At 36.1% G+C, this 14,666-nt stretch overlaps 1 protein-coding gene across 1 annotated transcript; it reads right to left on the bottom strand.

Annotated features, from left to right (window-relative positions):
- Positions 1-297: 297 nt before the first annotated feature.
- Positions 298-14,435, bottom strand: LOC124802813 (cytochrome c oxidase subunit 7A-related protein, mitochondrial-like). The gene is made up of 3 exons (XM_047263817.1): positions 14,278-14,435; positions 7,282-7,458; positions 298-582 (listed from the first exon to the last, which is right to left on the bottom strand). Exons 1-3 carry the CDS (start codon positions 14,347-14,349, stop codon positions 445-447), a joined length of 387 nt encoding a protein of 128 aa, XP_047119773.1. The 5' UTR covers positions 14,350-14,435; the 3' UTR covers positions 298-444.
- Positions 14,436-14,666: the final 231 nt, after the last annotated feature.

Consider the following 14,666-nt stretch of genomic DNA (forward strand, 5'->3'; position numbering starts at 1 on the left):
AGAGGAAGACCGTCACTGAGGCCAGCTGGGAGATGACTGTATTTCATTTTGTGACAAAGGATGTGGCTGAAAGCTAATGTGTAAGTGTCTTAGTTGTGCCAGTCTGCAATTTAATGTGTCATCTTTACAGTAAGTAGAAATCTATCTTTCCCTTATACTACTGAGTTATTTTAATAAATGGTAATCATCGGCATTTTGTTGGACACAAGTAATTTGCATGTAAATATAAAAACATTTTTGAAAAATATGTTGTCTTCAATACAAGCATACATTTCTCAAATAAAAGCTTTTCATAAATTGTAGAAGAATAATACATCTCCATTTATTTTAATAAATAATATTTACAATATTAATCACGTATGACTCATGGGGTCTCTCCACAGTTTTTGTCAAATGATTTACATTTTTGTTTCCTACTATTAACACACTAGCATTTATCCATGTCTATTTCCTTGGTGTAGACATTATATAGTAGAAGCGGAAACTTTCAAACAGTCCAATAGCACACAAGGCTACTGTGAGTCCAAATAAGGCTCTGTCCATAGGACCACCTTTCAGATGAACTGGAACACCATCTCGTTTCTGAAAATACAAAAATATATGGTCTTTTATTAATGATGTGTTGTTAGTCATATAAAGAGAAACTGACATTTACATTGCATGGAAGATTAATAATAGGATTAAAAATAAACATGAAAATTTTATATTTCAAAGAGTAATACTGTTTACAGAGAAGACTGAAAGCTCACTTGTAAAGAGTATCACTGCCAAGCACATTTAAAGTATTCCGACATGTATGACTAAAAAGAATCTGTAGCACAATATATTAAAAAGGTAAGTCATGCATTTTGGACCTTAAGAAGAAAGGTCTAATTCTGAGCTACCCAAACCACACTGGCAGTAAAATTACAGAGATTAAACCACAGCTCTGAGATATGCAAATTCTGGTATAGGGGCAAAACAAACTTTTTACACAACTAAAAGTCATTGCTTTCATATCTTTCATATATTTTTGCACCAATTACATTAAAATTATTTCAGGTCAATTACCTGACACAAACATTTTAATAACTGAAAAGAATAACTGGAATGAACCCGAACTCGGAGGATCTACAGGACAGTCTACCTGAAATAAGTGATCGATAACAGCAGAATGAAAAAAATTAAAGTAGTTCAGTCAATGGGCAGCATCCAAATGAAGTGGAAACTTCAAAGAAAGTGGCCATGTATCTCATCAGTGTCAAGGACAACAACATCAGCAAGTCACTCAGTTTCAGTTGGCTATCATATCATCACATTTTGGCTTTACTGTTAGGATACAGTGCATGTGAGAAAACTGGTGTTTAGATGAGAGTGATACAAAGTGATGATGAACTGGACCATAAAATGTAAACACAGCCTTGAATCACTGTTATCTGGTTTTCATAACCATAACAAACCATAAGATTTTCTCCAAAAAGTTGGCTCTACTATCTGTGCACTCTCGGGAGCCCCTCAGTCTGGTGGTTGGAGGTAATAATTGAATCTCTATAAATGAAATGACTGACTGGTAATGATTTCTTTCTGATTTTTGCTAAAATTAACTAGCACATAACAATTTTGAAATTAAAAGTGATATGGAGTTAATGATTAATTTGTTGTGAGGAATCAATCTGAAAGTGATACTGACATTGTAGGTAGCAGATGATACAAAGTTTCATTCATCTGAAGTTGGTACATGCTGGAAAGCATTCAAGACAGTTAACACTTTTGCAACTTCTATCGATGTAGCAACATTCGTCGGCCTCTTGCTGAAGGTGGCCTTGGGCTGTACATACTATCCATAGAGCCCTGCAATGGGTATAGACCTGTCTGCACTCATGTTGTGATGCCAAGCTGACTGAATTGGTGGCACACATGCCATGCACTAGAGTCCAGTCAGGCAGCAACAGCACCTAAGGCTGAAAAATGGATGTGAAACTATCTCTAGTATGTGACTGACAAAATTTACTGTATGTGGGCACAAGTTTCGCTCTGGCCTATCCTACAGCAAGGGTGCTACATTTGTAAGACAGTACCGTGATACCCATTATTTCACAGGCTACATTGTTAAGCAATGTAGCACAGACATCCTGAATGTGGTGGTTTGGAGTATTACAATAAATAATAATCTCTTCTATTGCAATGTGCCATACTGATCAACCTCATGTACGAGTCTCTAAACACAGTGAGCCTTTTCTCTCAAGCTAGAATCTGTGCACCCCATCCATCTGTGCCTAGAGCAGGTATCATATTCAAGCATGATAACATTTTCTAAATATTTGTTTAGTGTGTACCTGAGGTGGGACATCGGTACCAGTCGATCATTTATCTAGCTTGATGTGGCAAATGGCCTAAAACACACATCCAGGCTGGGTGGCTCACCAGTTCTCATTAATCCACAGGACAAATTTGGTAAGGGCTGATTCCCTGTCTGCTGACAGCGCATGACCTTGCTTGTGCATTACAGACTTTGATTCAGAGATAAGAGAGATAATGGATGGAAAAGAGCAATGTAAACATTGGATGTGTACAATGACACAGTGTGAGCTAGGTACTACTGAAACAAGCAATGTAAACAGTCACTGGGTTGTCAAGAATGTGCAATTCGCTTGTGTAAACATTGAATTAAGTACAACCAAATGTTTCTTTTCTTTCACAAAATTACAGTAATGAAGGTTGTGGTACTAAAGAAAAGCTAACTTCAAATGTCTCCCTTAGTACAAAATCAACCAATTATCTGTAATTTGTTTTCTATTAATTGCAATCAACTGTTTCCTCTTTTTAACAATGCCATAATGAAAATTAAATTCAAATTATTTTCCTTTTCTATAACAGTATCGTAACAAAAGTGAAACCCACATTACTTTGTTTCCTATTACACCAATACTACAAGAAGTGTTCGAAATGCCCACCATTCGATTCGACACGTGCTTCATTATAGCGAATCCAGTTTCAACTTTCTCTCTCTCTCTCTCTCTCTCTCTCTCTCTCTCTCTCTCTCTCTCTCTCTCTATCTATCTATCTATCCATCTATCTATCTATATCTATCTATCCAGCCACATGGTCTCCTCATATAACACTTGCAATGCATTTCGATACTTGATACTACCCCAACAACACGTATGTCCTGCATGAACTCCAATTGGACAGGCAGTACTTGGCAGAGCACTGCATACATCACAGTAAGGAAGAACTATTCTTTTTGCCCCACTACTATGGAAAGGTAGGTGTTCTTACCTCTCACAGCAGTTCTTTCCACATAGCAAGTGCTATGCATAATGAGTTTGGTTGAAATTGATTCAGTAGTTTAGAAAGATATGTTTAAGATCCAAATATACACATATCAATTTTTACAATTATTAAGATCAAGATGAACTCCACTGATAATGAGATTGACAGAATGTATGACGAGACAAAAGATCACTAAGGGAAATGACAAATTAACTGTGATGTAGAGGCAGAATTTGATGGTAAAAAAAGGAAGAAACAGAAGAATTGTAGGAGAAAATCAGCTGAGAGTTGGTGGGTTTGGGGTGGGGAGGGGGGGGGGGAGGAGGAGGGAGTTAGATGGGACGAGAGAGGGGTGAAAGGATTAGTCACCTGATAAAATTTGGAACCTAAATCAATCTATCTATCACTAACACTTGGTTTAAAAAGTCATGATGTAGGTGACATGCAGACTATTGTATGACTTGACAATTATGGCATCTTCTCAGGTAAAATATGTATGTAAAGTTGGGTATATGGAAGGGTCCTAGTGATTTTAAACTCTGAAACCTTTACAGTTGCAGATGTTTACAATGACCATTATTTATTGGTTATGAATTATAGATCAAAACTGAAGAAACTGCAAAAAGATATGAGACCTGGATGAATTGAATTAACCACTGGTTGCTGAGAGTTTAAAAGGAAACATTAGGCAACTTAGACAAACAAGGAAAAGGAAACAAACTAGCTGAATGACCAGCCTTAAGGAATGGGAATGGTAAATGCACCAGACGACCAAATAAGCAAAAAACAAGCCCAGTAATAATCCTCAGATAACATGAAACACTGAATTTAACCGATGAAAGGAGAAAATATAAAAATGCAGCAAACGAAGCAGATGAAAGGGAATGCAGATGGAACTTCCTGGCAAATTAAAACTGTGTGCCAGACCGAGACTCAAACTCGGGCCCTATGCCTTTCGCAGACAAGTGCTCTTCCAGGCAAATAAATTAAATTCCCTGCCTTTTGCAATATTTATTTTATCTGGTGCCACCCCTACGGACACAAGAAAGATAGTCTACCACAGTTATTTTGAGTCTGTTATTCGGTGTGGGATAATTTTCTGGGGCAACTCTAGAAGCAATACAAGGCTACTATTTCTTCAGAAGAAAATCATTAGAAACATGTGCAGCCCACAAAAATGAGACATGTCACCCTTTGTTCAAGAAATTAAAAATACTAACAATTACTTCAATGTACATTTTTGAAATTCTGATTTTTGTATATAGTAATCAACATACTCTTGAAAAGATCCGTTTCAAGCATAGCTATGGTACTCGTCGCAAGGAAAACTTCAAATTTCCTTTGCACCACTTAAAGCTTTATGCTCAGACACCACTGTACACGGGGCTAAAAATATATAACAAATTAAAAGGAAGAAACCTATTAACAATGGACCTTGGTTCGCTGGAAAGTTTACTCCAAAATATATTAGAGAAATGTTACTACACCATTGAAGAATTCATGGAAGACAGTCTGATACTTTGAACAATGAAAATCTATAGCTAATATTGCAGTGTTGTCTGTGTACAACAAAGGAAATTGGGAAACTGCTGATTTATAGTAATATTGTGGTGTTTTATTTATTGGCATTATTTTTAAAACAGTGTAAAAAGAATTTCTGTATATCATTATACATTACATTTTTGCTAAACTTCACATGTCTCCTGTACAACAGATCACAAGATCTGTACAATATATGTAATGAGACTAATAAATCACATTTCACCATCTGAGCTACCCAAGCACAACTCTCGACCCATCCTCACAGCGTTAGTTCTGCCAGTACCTCATCTCCTACCTCCCAAACTTTACAGAAGCTCTCTTGCAGACCTTGCAGAACTAGCACTCCTGAAAGAAAGGATATTGCAGAGATATGGCTTAGCCACAGCCTGGGGATATTTCCAGAATAAAAATTTGCCTGGAAGCACACACTGCTGCAGGGTGAAAATTTCATTCTGGGAATACAAGTGTCTAAAAAATTTGATTGACGGAAAGTGTAAAATTGCATGCACTAATGGCTTGCAGAAAACTGCAAAGCTTTTGATGCATGATTATGGGAAAAAATAGATCCACTTATAGCAAAATTAAACAACTTTTTGATATCTATAGATATTAAGAGCTTTGATGGCGAGCCAGTACTACGCAAATAAATGAAGGATGAAAGTGGAAGGAATACACAGAAGGGAAATGAACTTAAGACCAGTATTGTAGAGTGGCAATAGGTTGCACATACAGACGAGATGTGTAACATGATACTGCAAGAAGAAATTGGGAGAGCACTGAAAGACCTACATTGAAACCAGCCCCACAAAGCCTAGTACATTCCCTCACTCAGATTTACTGGGATCCCCAGAAGAGCCAGCCACAACAAAACAATTCTACCTAGTATGCAAGATACATCGAACAGGTGAAATCCCTCGAGACTTCACAAAGAATGCAATAAATCCACTTCCAAAGAAGGCAGATGCTGTCAGGCGTGAATACTACTTAACTGCCAGTCTAAAGTTCTGTTTGCAAAATAATGAACTGAATTATTTACAGAAGAATGGGAAAACTTTTAAACGTTGATCTCAGGAAGATCAATTTGGGTTAAGGAGAAATGTCTTGGAGATACTGTAAAACACACACCAAAAGTAAAACGGATAACTGAATGTAATCAAATCAAGTGAAGGTGAGGGAATCATGTTAGAAAATGAGACACTAAAAATAATGAAGACTGTCATTTTGTCAGAAAAATAACTGGCAATAGTCAAAGTAGTGAGGATATAAAAATGCATAATGGTAATAGAAAAGCATTTCTGAAAAAGTGACAGTTATAAACATCAAACAAATTTAAATATTAAAAAGTCCTTTTCTCGAAGTATTTGTTTGGAGTGTAGTGTTGTACATGGAATGAAAATGGGGTCAATTGTTTGTACCAGAAAATTAGGTAATTTTTGAGAAGATACTGAATCAAACTGGCAAAAAAAAGAAATTTGTGACAACCTGACTAACAGAAGACATCAGTTGACAGGATACATCCTCAGGCAAGATAAGGGTGGAGAGTAAAAGCTGTAGAGAGAGAGACCAAAACTTAACTACAGCAAGCAAGTTCAAATGGATGTAGACTGCAGCAGTTATGCAGAGATGCGGAGGGCAGACTAGTGCAGAGAGCTTCATCACTCCAATGTTCAGAATGAAAAACAACAACAGGTAGTGCCTTTACCAACAGGTAATTGACATGAACTTCAGGAAGAATAAAAGATCAAGCCGAAGTCACATCCAGTAGAGAGTAATCAAATTTAACTAAGCATATTGTATGTCACACCGACTTGAAGCTTCCAACTGTCACAGTTCCATATAGTCACACAGAATTGGTATAATGTATACTACATAATGTAAGAAATTTCAGTCTATACAGGAGATGTTCCTGGTGTAGTTTTCATGTAATATATTTTAAACATTTTTGTTTAACTTCCAACAAATATTAACTGGTGATATACATACTATAAGAAGATTATCTACTACATTTATAATCAGGTAACTTATGGGAACACAGCTGGATAACATCTTCAATACAGGCCAGTATTTTGACAGATGTACATCCTGTCATTTTCAAGACACAAATGCAGCAAGGGAATTTAGAACTTTGGTATGCACATCATTTCCAGTAAAGTAAGGTAGCTAAACACACACACACACACACACACACACACACACACACACACACACACACACACAAAAAATAAACACTAAGCCCCCACAGTTGACTGATGTTAGATGCTATCAACAGTGAAAATTAATGCTCAATGGATGAAGTAGCATTAACTCTGCCCTGCCCCCCCCCCCTCCCCTCCCCTGCCTCTCCAGTGGAGAGGGAGATTATGTTAGAACTTATTAAAATATCAGACATTCAAACCCATTCACTCTAGTTAACATAAGAAATTCACAGGGTTCTTATTCTTAAGCTGTTTGGAAATATGAAAAAATTCTGAAACAGGTCTATTTTACCTGAAAATGTTCCATCTTGCGCCGCAGATTCTCAGGTACAGGACCATAGGGGGTATTTGTGCCTGGAATAAGGTTTTGTGATGCATGTCTAACTGGTGGTGCAACCCGTGCCATCTGTTCATTTTTGCTGTGAAATATTATCTTGGGAGGTTCCCTCCTTTCCAGTGGCTGTGCACTCTTCCATGGGGCAAAAAATAAAACATTTAAGCATGTATATCAAACATTACATTCTCTAATATAAATTAGAGTCTGTTCAAAAGTACAAAACTAAATTTAAACAAGTATTTTTTCATTTTTTGTAATTGATCCAAATCACAGATCATAAATGTTTGCAAAACGCTAAACAGTTTCTTCAATGTCTCACGTTCTGTTTGAGAGCTGTACAGAACAATCTTGATACTGACATGTCACCAATTTCCTAACTAAAAATCACTTCTTGTGCCATTTAAAATGGTTGGAGAATATTTAATAGTTCATAAATCAAGTTTTCTACTCTATAAGTAGAACTGCCATTTGTTTTAGGACTTTACAAAGCAAGTTTGCTTCTGGAAGCACCTCTAAATGCTTGTATTCCACCTTTTGCATTTAAAATAAATTTTATCATTCAGTCAAGTGTCAGGTCTTAAGAGTCCACTATAACATTTTGCTATGTTAGTACCATGAGACATATTGCCTTCTAAATCTATAACTGCCAAAGTAAACTGCATTATTAGAAGTTTTCTACTGCTCGAAATCATTTCCTTGGGGCTATGATTGGAAACAAACATTATAAGAAGAGCTCCCATGAAAAAAATCTATAGTGAGAAGGTGGGGCGGGGGGTGGCGGTAGTAACATGAGGAGAGGAATTTTAGACATGTCAAGTAAAAATTTTACAAATATTACGATGCTTATAATGCAAATTGCTGTTTAAGGAAGTTATACAAATTTTGGGTTTGGAAATTGGTGTGTGTTAAGCTCTGCTGAACAGGATAGTTTTATAAACTTTAAAATAAAAGAAAGAATCAAAGAAAATGAAGGACAGGTTGCCCACCATTAGACTGGAAGTAAGGCCTACAAAGAACTCTTAAATTGCCTACTCAGTAAGAAGAAGAAATCAGTTACACCTAACATGTTTCATCAGTTTGTTTTGATAAATAAATGATGTATATGCACACTGGGGGACTATTTTGATCTTTAACTATACAATTCAAGTACACATTTTTAAAGAATGTATTAATTTTTCTTGCATGCCAAATTTATTCATCCATTTTCACTCAAAATAAAAACCTACTCTGTGGTATATACCAGCAAACTTCTTGATGAGCAAGTACTTTGATGAAACTGCCATTCACAAACATTTGGGCATGCAGATCTGTTTTTGATCTGTGCTGCACAAACTGAGATCATAAAATGGACACTTTAGAGGATTTTATTAAAGCTTGTGATTGAGACTCCTACTTCCTGTAAACTGTCTTTACTGAGAATAAGAGCTGGTGCTATGAGTTCACACTTGTGCAGTTTAGGCAAGCCTGTCAATTACTGTGCACCAATGTCTGCACCTCACTTCTAAAGACATCTATTAATAATGGAAGTTAACTAAAGTATGTCATTGTCAATTGGTACTGTACAAAACTGGTTAGACATATTTTGATTCTAACATATTTTATGATAGCACTCATAAAATTATTTATACACAGCTTGCAACTAAAATAAGTCAGTAACTATTTGTTTCCCACAAGTCCAACTCCTCAACCACATTTTGGAGACAGGTAACTGCCTGAAGTAGGGCATTGCCTATAGGATCAAAGTACAGTGGAGAACACTAGGGTAGCTTTGAAGACCCTAAAGAAACCTCAAAAAGTGACAGGCAGCAGGGCAGATTTGTCCAAAGAAATACATAGGACTTAAACATTGTATCCTTATAAAAGGATGCAAGAACCCAGGAAATAGCACAGATCATGACAGGAGGGTACATACCAATGATGGTACTAAGTGAGGTAAGAAAGATAGGGACTTTTAGTAAGGTGCAGGATAAAGGATATAAGATATGGTGGTCAGGAAAAGTCAAAAGAAGAAACAGTGAACAAATTACTTAATGTGGAAAATATAAGAGAATAATTAAACTTAAGATGGAAAGAAATATTCTTGATGCAGTCCACATATATGCTCCTCAAATAAGATGCAAAACAGATTAGAAGGAAAAGTTTATCACTAACCTGCAATATGGTGAAACATCTAACAAGACTGTGATTATGGGAGAGTTTAAGGCCAGAGTTGGGAGTGATAGAAGAGGATATGAAACAGCCACAGGAAGCCATGGAAGATATCACAGAAATGAGGAAGGTGAGGTATTACTTGACTCATGTCTGAGAAATAAATGGATAACTGATAATGGATGGTATGAGAAAAGAGTGTCACAAGTTTATCAGCTACAGTTGGAATTTGGCACATAAATCCATAATAAGCTATGTATAGTAATAACTGAAGAAATCAGAAGATGCCTGACAGAAGTGAAAGTGATACCAAGCATTAATCTTTAAGGTGACCACAGGCTATTGGTACGGACACTAAAGAAATTCAGAAAAGGAATAAGACAGACAAAAATCAAGTGCCAGAATCTGAAAGGTAGAGAAACCCAAGAGATATATGGGGATACAAATAATATACACCTTCCTAAAGATGAGAGGAAGGATGTACATGAAGGATGAAGGAGTGTCAAACAGGCCCTAGCCAGGGCAGTGGAAGAAACAAGGAACAAGTGCAAGGACATCAACAAAAGTCATACACAAAAAACTTCCTGGGTGAAATGTGAGAATTACAGACACTGTGAAGAAGAAGGCAATGAAAGAATGGTTCAAAACCAGAATGGAAAAAAATGGAAATGACTAAGAAGAGCAGCAAGGAAAATGACAGCATTGGCTGAGAAGATGCCTTGGGAAAAATTCACAAAAGAAGTAGAAAATTTTATGAACAACAAGAAGATGATATACCACATATTAGGTAAAAGAAGAAAACAAAAAGAAAATACTTCAAACATCATCAACATGGAAGAAAACCTGTGTCAGAGGAAGTAGTAGTCTTTAAAGAATGGAAAGACTACTTCCAAGAACTATACGAAGGAAAGGATGAAACAAGTATGAGATAGAGGGAGATGAAAGAAATACACAGAGAAGAAATAGGAGGAGAAGATCTGCAGATGATGAATGTAGAGAAAGCTGTATTACAAACAAAAAATGGCAAAGCCACTTGAGTAGTGACATCACAGTGTAAATGATCAAAGCTGCAGGAGCTATCAGAATTCAGTGGTTTTATAGATTGAGAATAGTACGGACATATGGAAATATTCCAGACAATTGGACAAAGGAAATAACTATACCTACCTTTAAGAGGGGCAACAAGGCACTCTGTGAGAATTAGAGAGAAACAATGCTAGTGTGCCACTGCATGAAGATTTATGAAAAGATAGTTTTACAGAAAATAGGGAATAAGATAGAACAATTAATAGAAGAACAATGATTTTGACCTGAAAGATCATTTATAGATGCTTTATTTACAGGCAGACAGGTTGTTGAAAAGAACTAGGAATTTGGGAAAGACACAGTTGCATTCATAGATACAAAAAGGCCTTATGACACTGTTAGAAGGGAAAGAGACAGCAAGGTCTGCACAGACAGGGACTTTCAAAGGGAATGCCAGTGAGAATCAAACATGTACAAAAATGCCTGAATTATGCTATAGTAGATGGCAAAAACTCCATGGTTTACAGCAGATAAAGAGGTTTGGCAAAAAAGTGTGCTCCACCAGTGCTTTTTAATATAGTCACGGACAGCATCATACGGGAAGTTCACCAAGGGTCAATGGCAATGATATGAAAAACATAGCATATGCAGATGCTGTGATGATATGAGAAGAAAATGGGCATAAATTGGAAGAACAACTAAATGCCGGCTGAGAGTAATTAATGAATCAGCCTTGAAAATCCGCTTAACAAAAAGTGAAGTAATGAAATCAGCAAGAAAAATGAAAAAATGAAGGTTGTAACTTGCAATGGAAAAATTATTAGAGAACTAAATGCCTTCAAGTATCTAGGAAGCAAATTAGCCAAGAAAGGAACATCAAGGATGAAATTTCTGCGAGAATAGAAAATTGTTTTAAATTTTGTTATTGTTTATTGGACGTAATTAAGACTTTGTAAAATATGTGCCAAAATAAAGATCACAATGTACAAGTCACTATCTGCTGGTTTTGACCAATGAATCACAATGCTGGATTTTGACAAAGCTCTGATCAGAACGCAAGCAACAGAGATATGATTTCTATGAGGGTTCTAGAATACGACAAGAAGGGACAGGATAAGGAATTAAACAATATGAAACATGTTGCATTTCAAGCCCCTAAAATAAACTATGGAGTGTTAGGCTTCAATGGTCTGACCACATTAAATGAATGGGACCAGAAAGACTTTTTGAGAAGAGCCCTAAAATTGACAGAATCTGGACAAAGGCTGACTGGAAGACCATGGACAAGACAGGGAGACCAGGTGAAGAATGATGTGACCTGAAGAGACAGCAATGGGAGCAGATGCTACATGATACACTGCAGGAGAACATATATGTTTGGCAGAGGCTCTGTGAATGATCTGCATGGGCACAAACATTTCAGGAAGAAGAATAAATCACCAACTGCACAGAAATATTGGCTCTTAAATGAGGTGACACAAATGATCCACTGAATTATACATGTCCATATTATCATATGCTCTATTTTGTATGTTTCCATACACCTTCAATGCACTAAAATATACTCAATAGAGAATGTTGCAGTGCTTGTGCATATATCATATCAATGATGTGACCTATAAGTTACCCTTGCAAATCCACTTTTCTTGTACATACTGCTGTATTAATCCAGACCCAAACAAAAATATAATGAATTATAGTCCTCACACCAAGTTGTCCATAATTGCAGCATCATTATTGATACACAGGAATTTATTTTTTTAAAGTAGACTACAAATAAATCTAGAAGAAATTCTACTTATCAATATAGTACATTAGCACTAGCCATACATTGTTGTTAGTATACTTTCTGGACATAATCTGCAGCTGCACAGTGTACTGGCAGATGAATGAATAGTACAGAAACTTCAGAAGTATCAAATTTATGGGTGGCTGTGAAGGGGCTTCATGCAGAAATTCTAGAATATTTTATAGGCCAATGGAGTCTTCTCTATTACTACAATGTATTTATATCTTAGAATAATGAAAATTACTGTCTCTTAGCATTTTTTCCCTAAAATAACAGGAATATTAATATACCACTGAGTATCACATTCCATACTGATACAGATATGAGGTTTCGAATTTATTTCAAGTGTAACATATGGCTTCTTCTGCAACCATTAATGGTTCTTACAAATGTTATTAATTCCATTTGAGCAAAAGGGAAAGATAATTAGAATTCGACATATTAGAAAAGATAATTAGAATTCGACATATTAGAAAAGACTAGGCCTAATAATATTCTTTAACAGCAGTGGGACCATTACCATCACCAAAGTCAAAATGTTATGAATTTACACCCTGACAAATTATAACTAAAAAATAAATAATCACATAAAACAAGTTCACAATGATAAAAATTTACAATTATTTATAAAGGACATCTTTTGAAACAGGGCAAATGTCTACTGGGCTTTTTTTGGTTCAAATGACAACTAGAACTTCACAGCACATATGCCTTACAATTGTAATACATATTTGTACCGATCTCACAGTTACCTCTATACAGTATAAAAGTAGGCTAATCAGAATTATGATATGAAAAACACTGAATTTTAAAATTATGTAGATTTTCCAAATCCATGCTAGTAAAAATTAAATTAATGAATATTAAAATCCCTTAATTCTTTGTCTTGCTGTGACCATTGCTATCTAGACATGGGAGACAAATATTCCAAAACCTTTTCCATGAAATACGAGTAACTTCACCTATGACTTCCAGACATTCAAATTACATTAAGGACAGAATATAAAGTAAAAATGACAGCTGAAATTCTATTTTTTCTTAATTTTCTGTTCTTTTCCAATATAACTGATTTTATACCTAGTCTCTGTTATCACTGACTCAAAATCTTATGTTCAGTAACACAAAAACAGTTTTCAAAACTTTTGGATACATACAATACAGTAAACACTCAATCTCCTTCTAGCAGATGTGTTATCCTTAGCTCCCAAGTTTACACAATTAGAAAAAATATACAAATATAAATTTGATTATTTCTATTATTATTGAATAGATCATAACAGCACGAACAAATGTCATAAATGTACTAGGCAACTTACTAATTAGTACCTGAGCTGCATCCAAAATGTTGCAGTAGAGGACACACCAGTATTTGCATCATTACACTGCAGGAAATTGCCTAGACCTTACTTCAGGTTTGCTGAACTGCAGTCGCAAACTGAGTCTTGCAAATCACAAATTCACAGTAAACTACATTTCACCCCATCTGCACAAAATATTGTAAATTTGGGGACCGAGACAAACATGTATTGTGCTTTATTCAAAGCTTTGCAGTTGTAGCAAACTTGGAGGCTCCAAAGGCGATCTTCTGTAAGTACATTTACAACATTCCGGCTTACCACTGCTAATACGGAATGGGCCAAATATACAAATTAGAAATTGCGATGACATCTTTTTAAATACCTGTCGCAGAACTGAGGTGCATTTCTCTGTATTATGGTCAGATTTTGCACGATCCACATAACGTGAGTAAATCCCGAACGTAATCAACTGTGAGCACATCACTACGTTTGCTTATATTATTTTACAGAAAAAATACTTACTGAAGAACAATGACTAAGTTTATCAGCATCATTATATTTAACTATAATTAAAATGTGTTGGGTTACGTGTAACAAATATTGGTTTTGAGTAGTGCACAGCTATATCTCAAAAATTGAATAATTAAAGCCAACTGGTCTCATAATTGAACAATAATGTTGGCCGCTTACCACAGGGAAATATGGATGCATGTGTGTGGAGCCGGTGAGTCTCCCTGTGAAATTATTAAACTGGAAGAACATTTCGCTTCCCTTTTCGTGCACACAATATCGTCTGCTTGCAATACCCCTACACCGCTCGACCTCTGGATCTCTGCCACGAGCGTGCTGCTGGTGGGAGGTGCTGCTCCTCGCGGCAGGTAACGTTACTACGAACAACGCGCCTCAGTTCGAAGCGCGTCGCCTATCATTGCACATGGGACCCATATGAGAACCGTGGTACTCCGATGTAGTGTATTTCTTACACCAATTTTAAGCAAAATATTCTCGCTGCTGCAGATTAAAACTGGAAAGTTGTATCTTGGTGGGAAATTACTGAAACTGCTTGCAAATTTTTTTCT

The sequence above is a fragment of the Schistocerca piceifrons genome, chromosome 6 (genome assembly GCF_021461385.2).
Source record: "Schistocerca piceifrons isolate TAMUIC-IGC-003096 chromosome 6, iqSchPice1.1, whole genome shotgun sequence".
In the NCBI taxonomy this organism is placed as follows: Eukaryota; Metazoa; Arthropoda; class Insecta; order Orthoptera; family Acrididae; genus Schistocerca; species Schistocerca piceifrons.

Bases quoted from the DNA above. Each gene is read 5' to 3' on its own strand.
- LOC124802813 (XM_047263817.1), bottom strand. From the start codon at position 14,349: ATGTTCTTCCAGTTTAATAATTTCACAGGGAGACTCACCGGCTCCACA. The intron at 7,459-14,277 runs GTAAGCGGCCAA...GCCCCATGGAAG, and splicing joins TGCATCCATATTTCCCTGTG to AGTGCACAGCCACTGGAAAG. The intron at 583-7,281 runs GTAAAATAGACC...TTGTATTTTCAG, and splicing joins GCAAGATGGAACATTTTCAG to AAACGAGATGGTGTTCCAGT.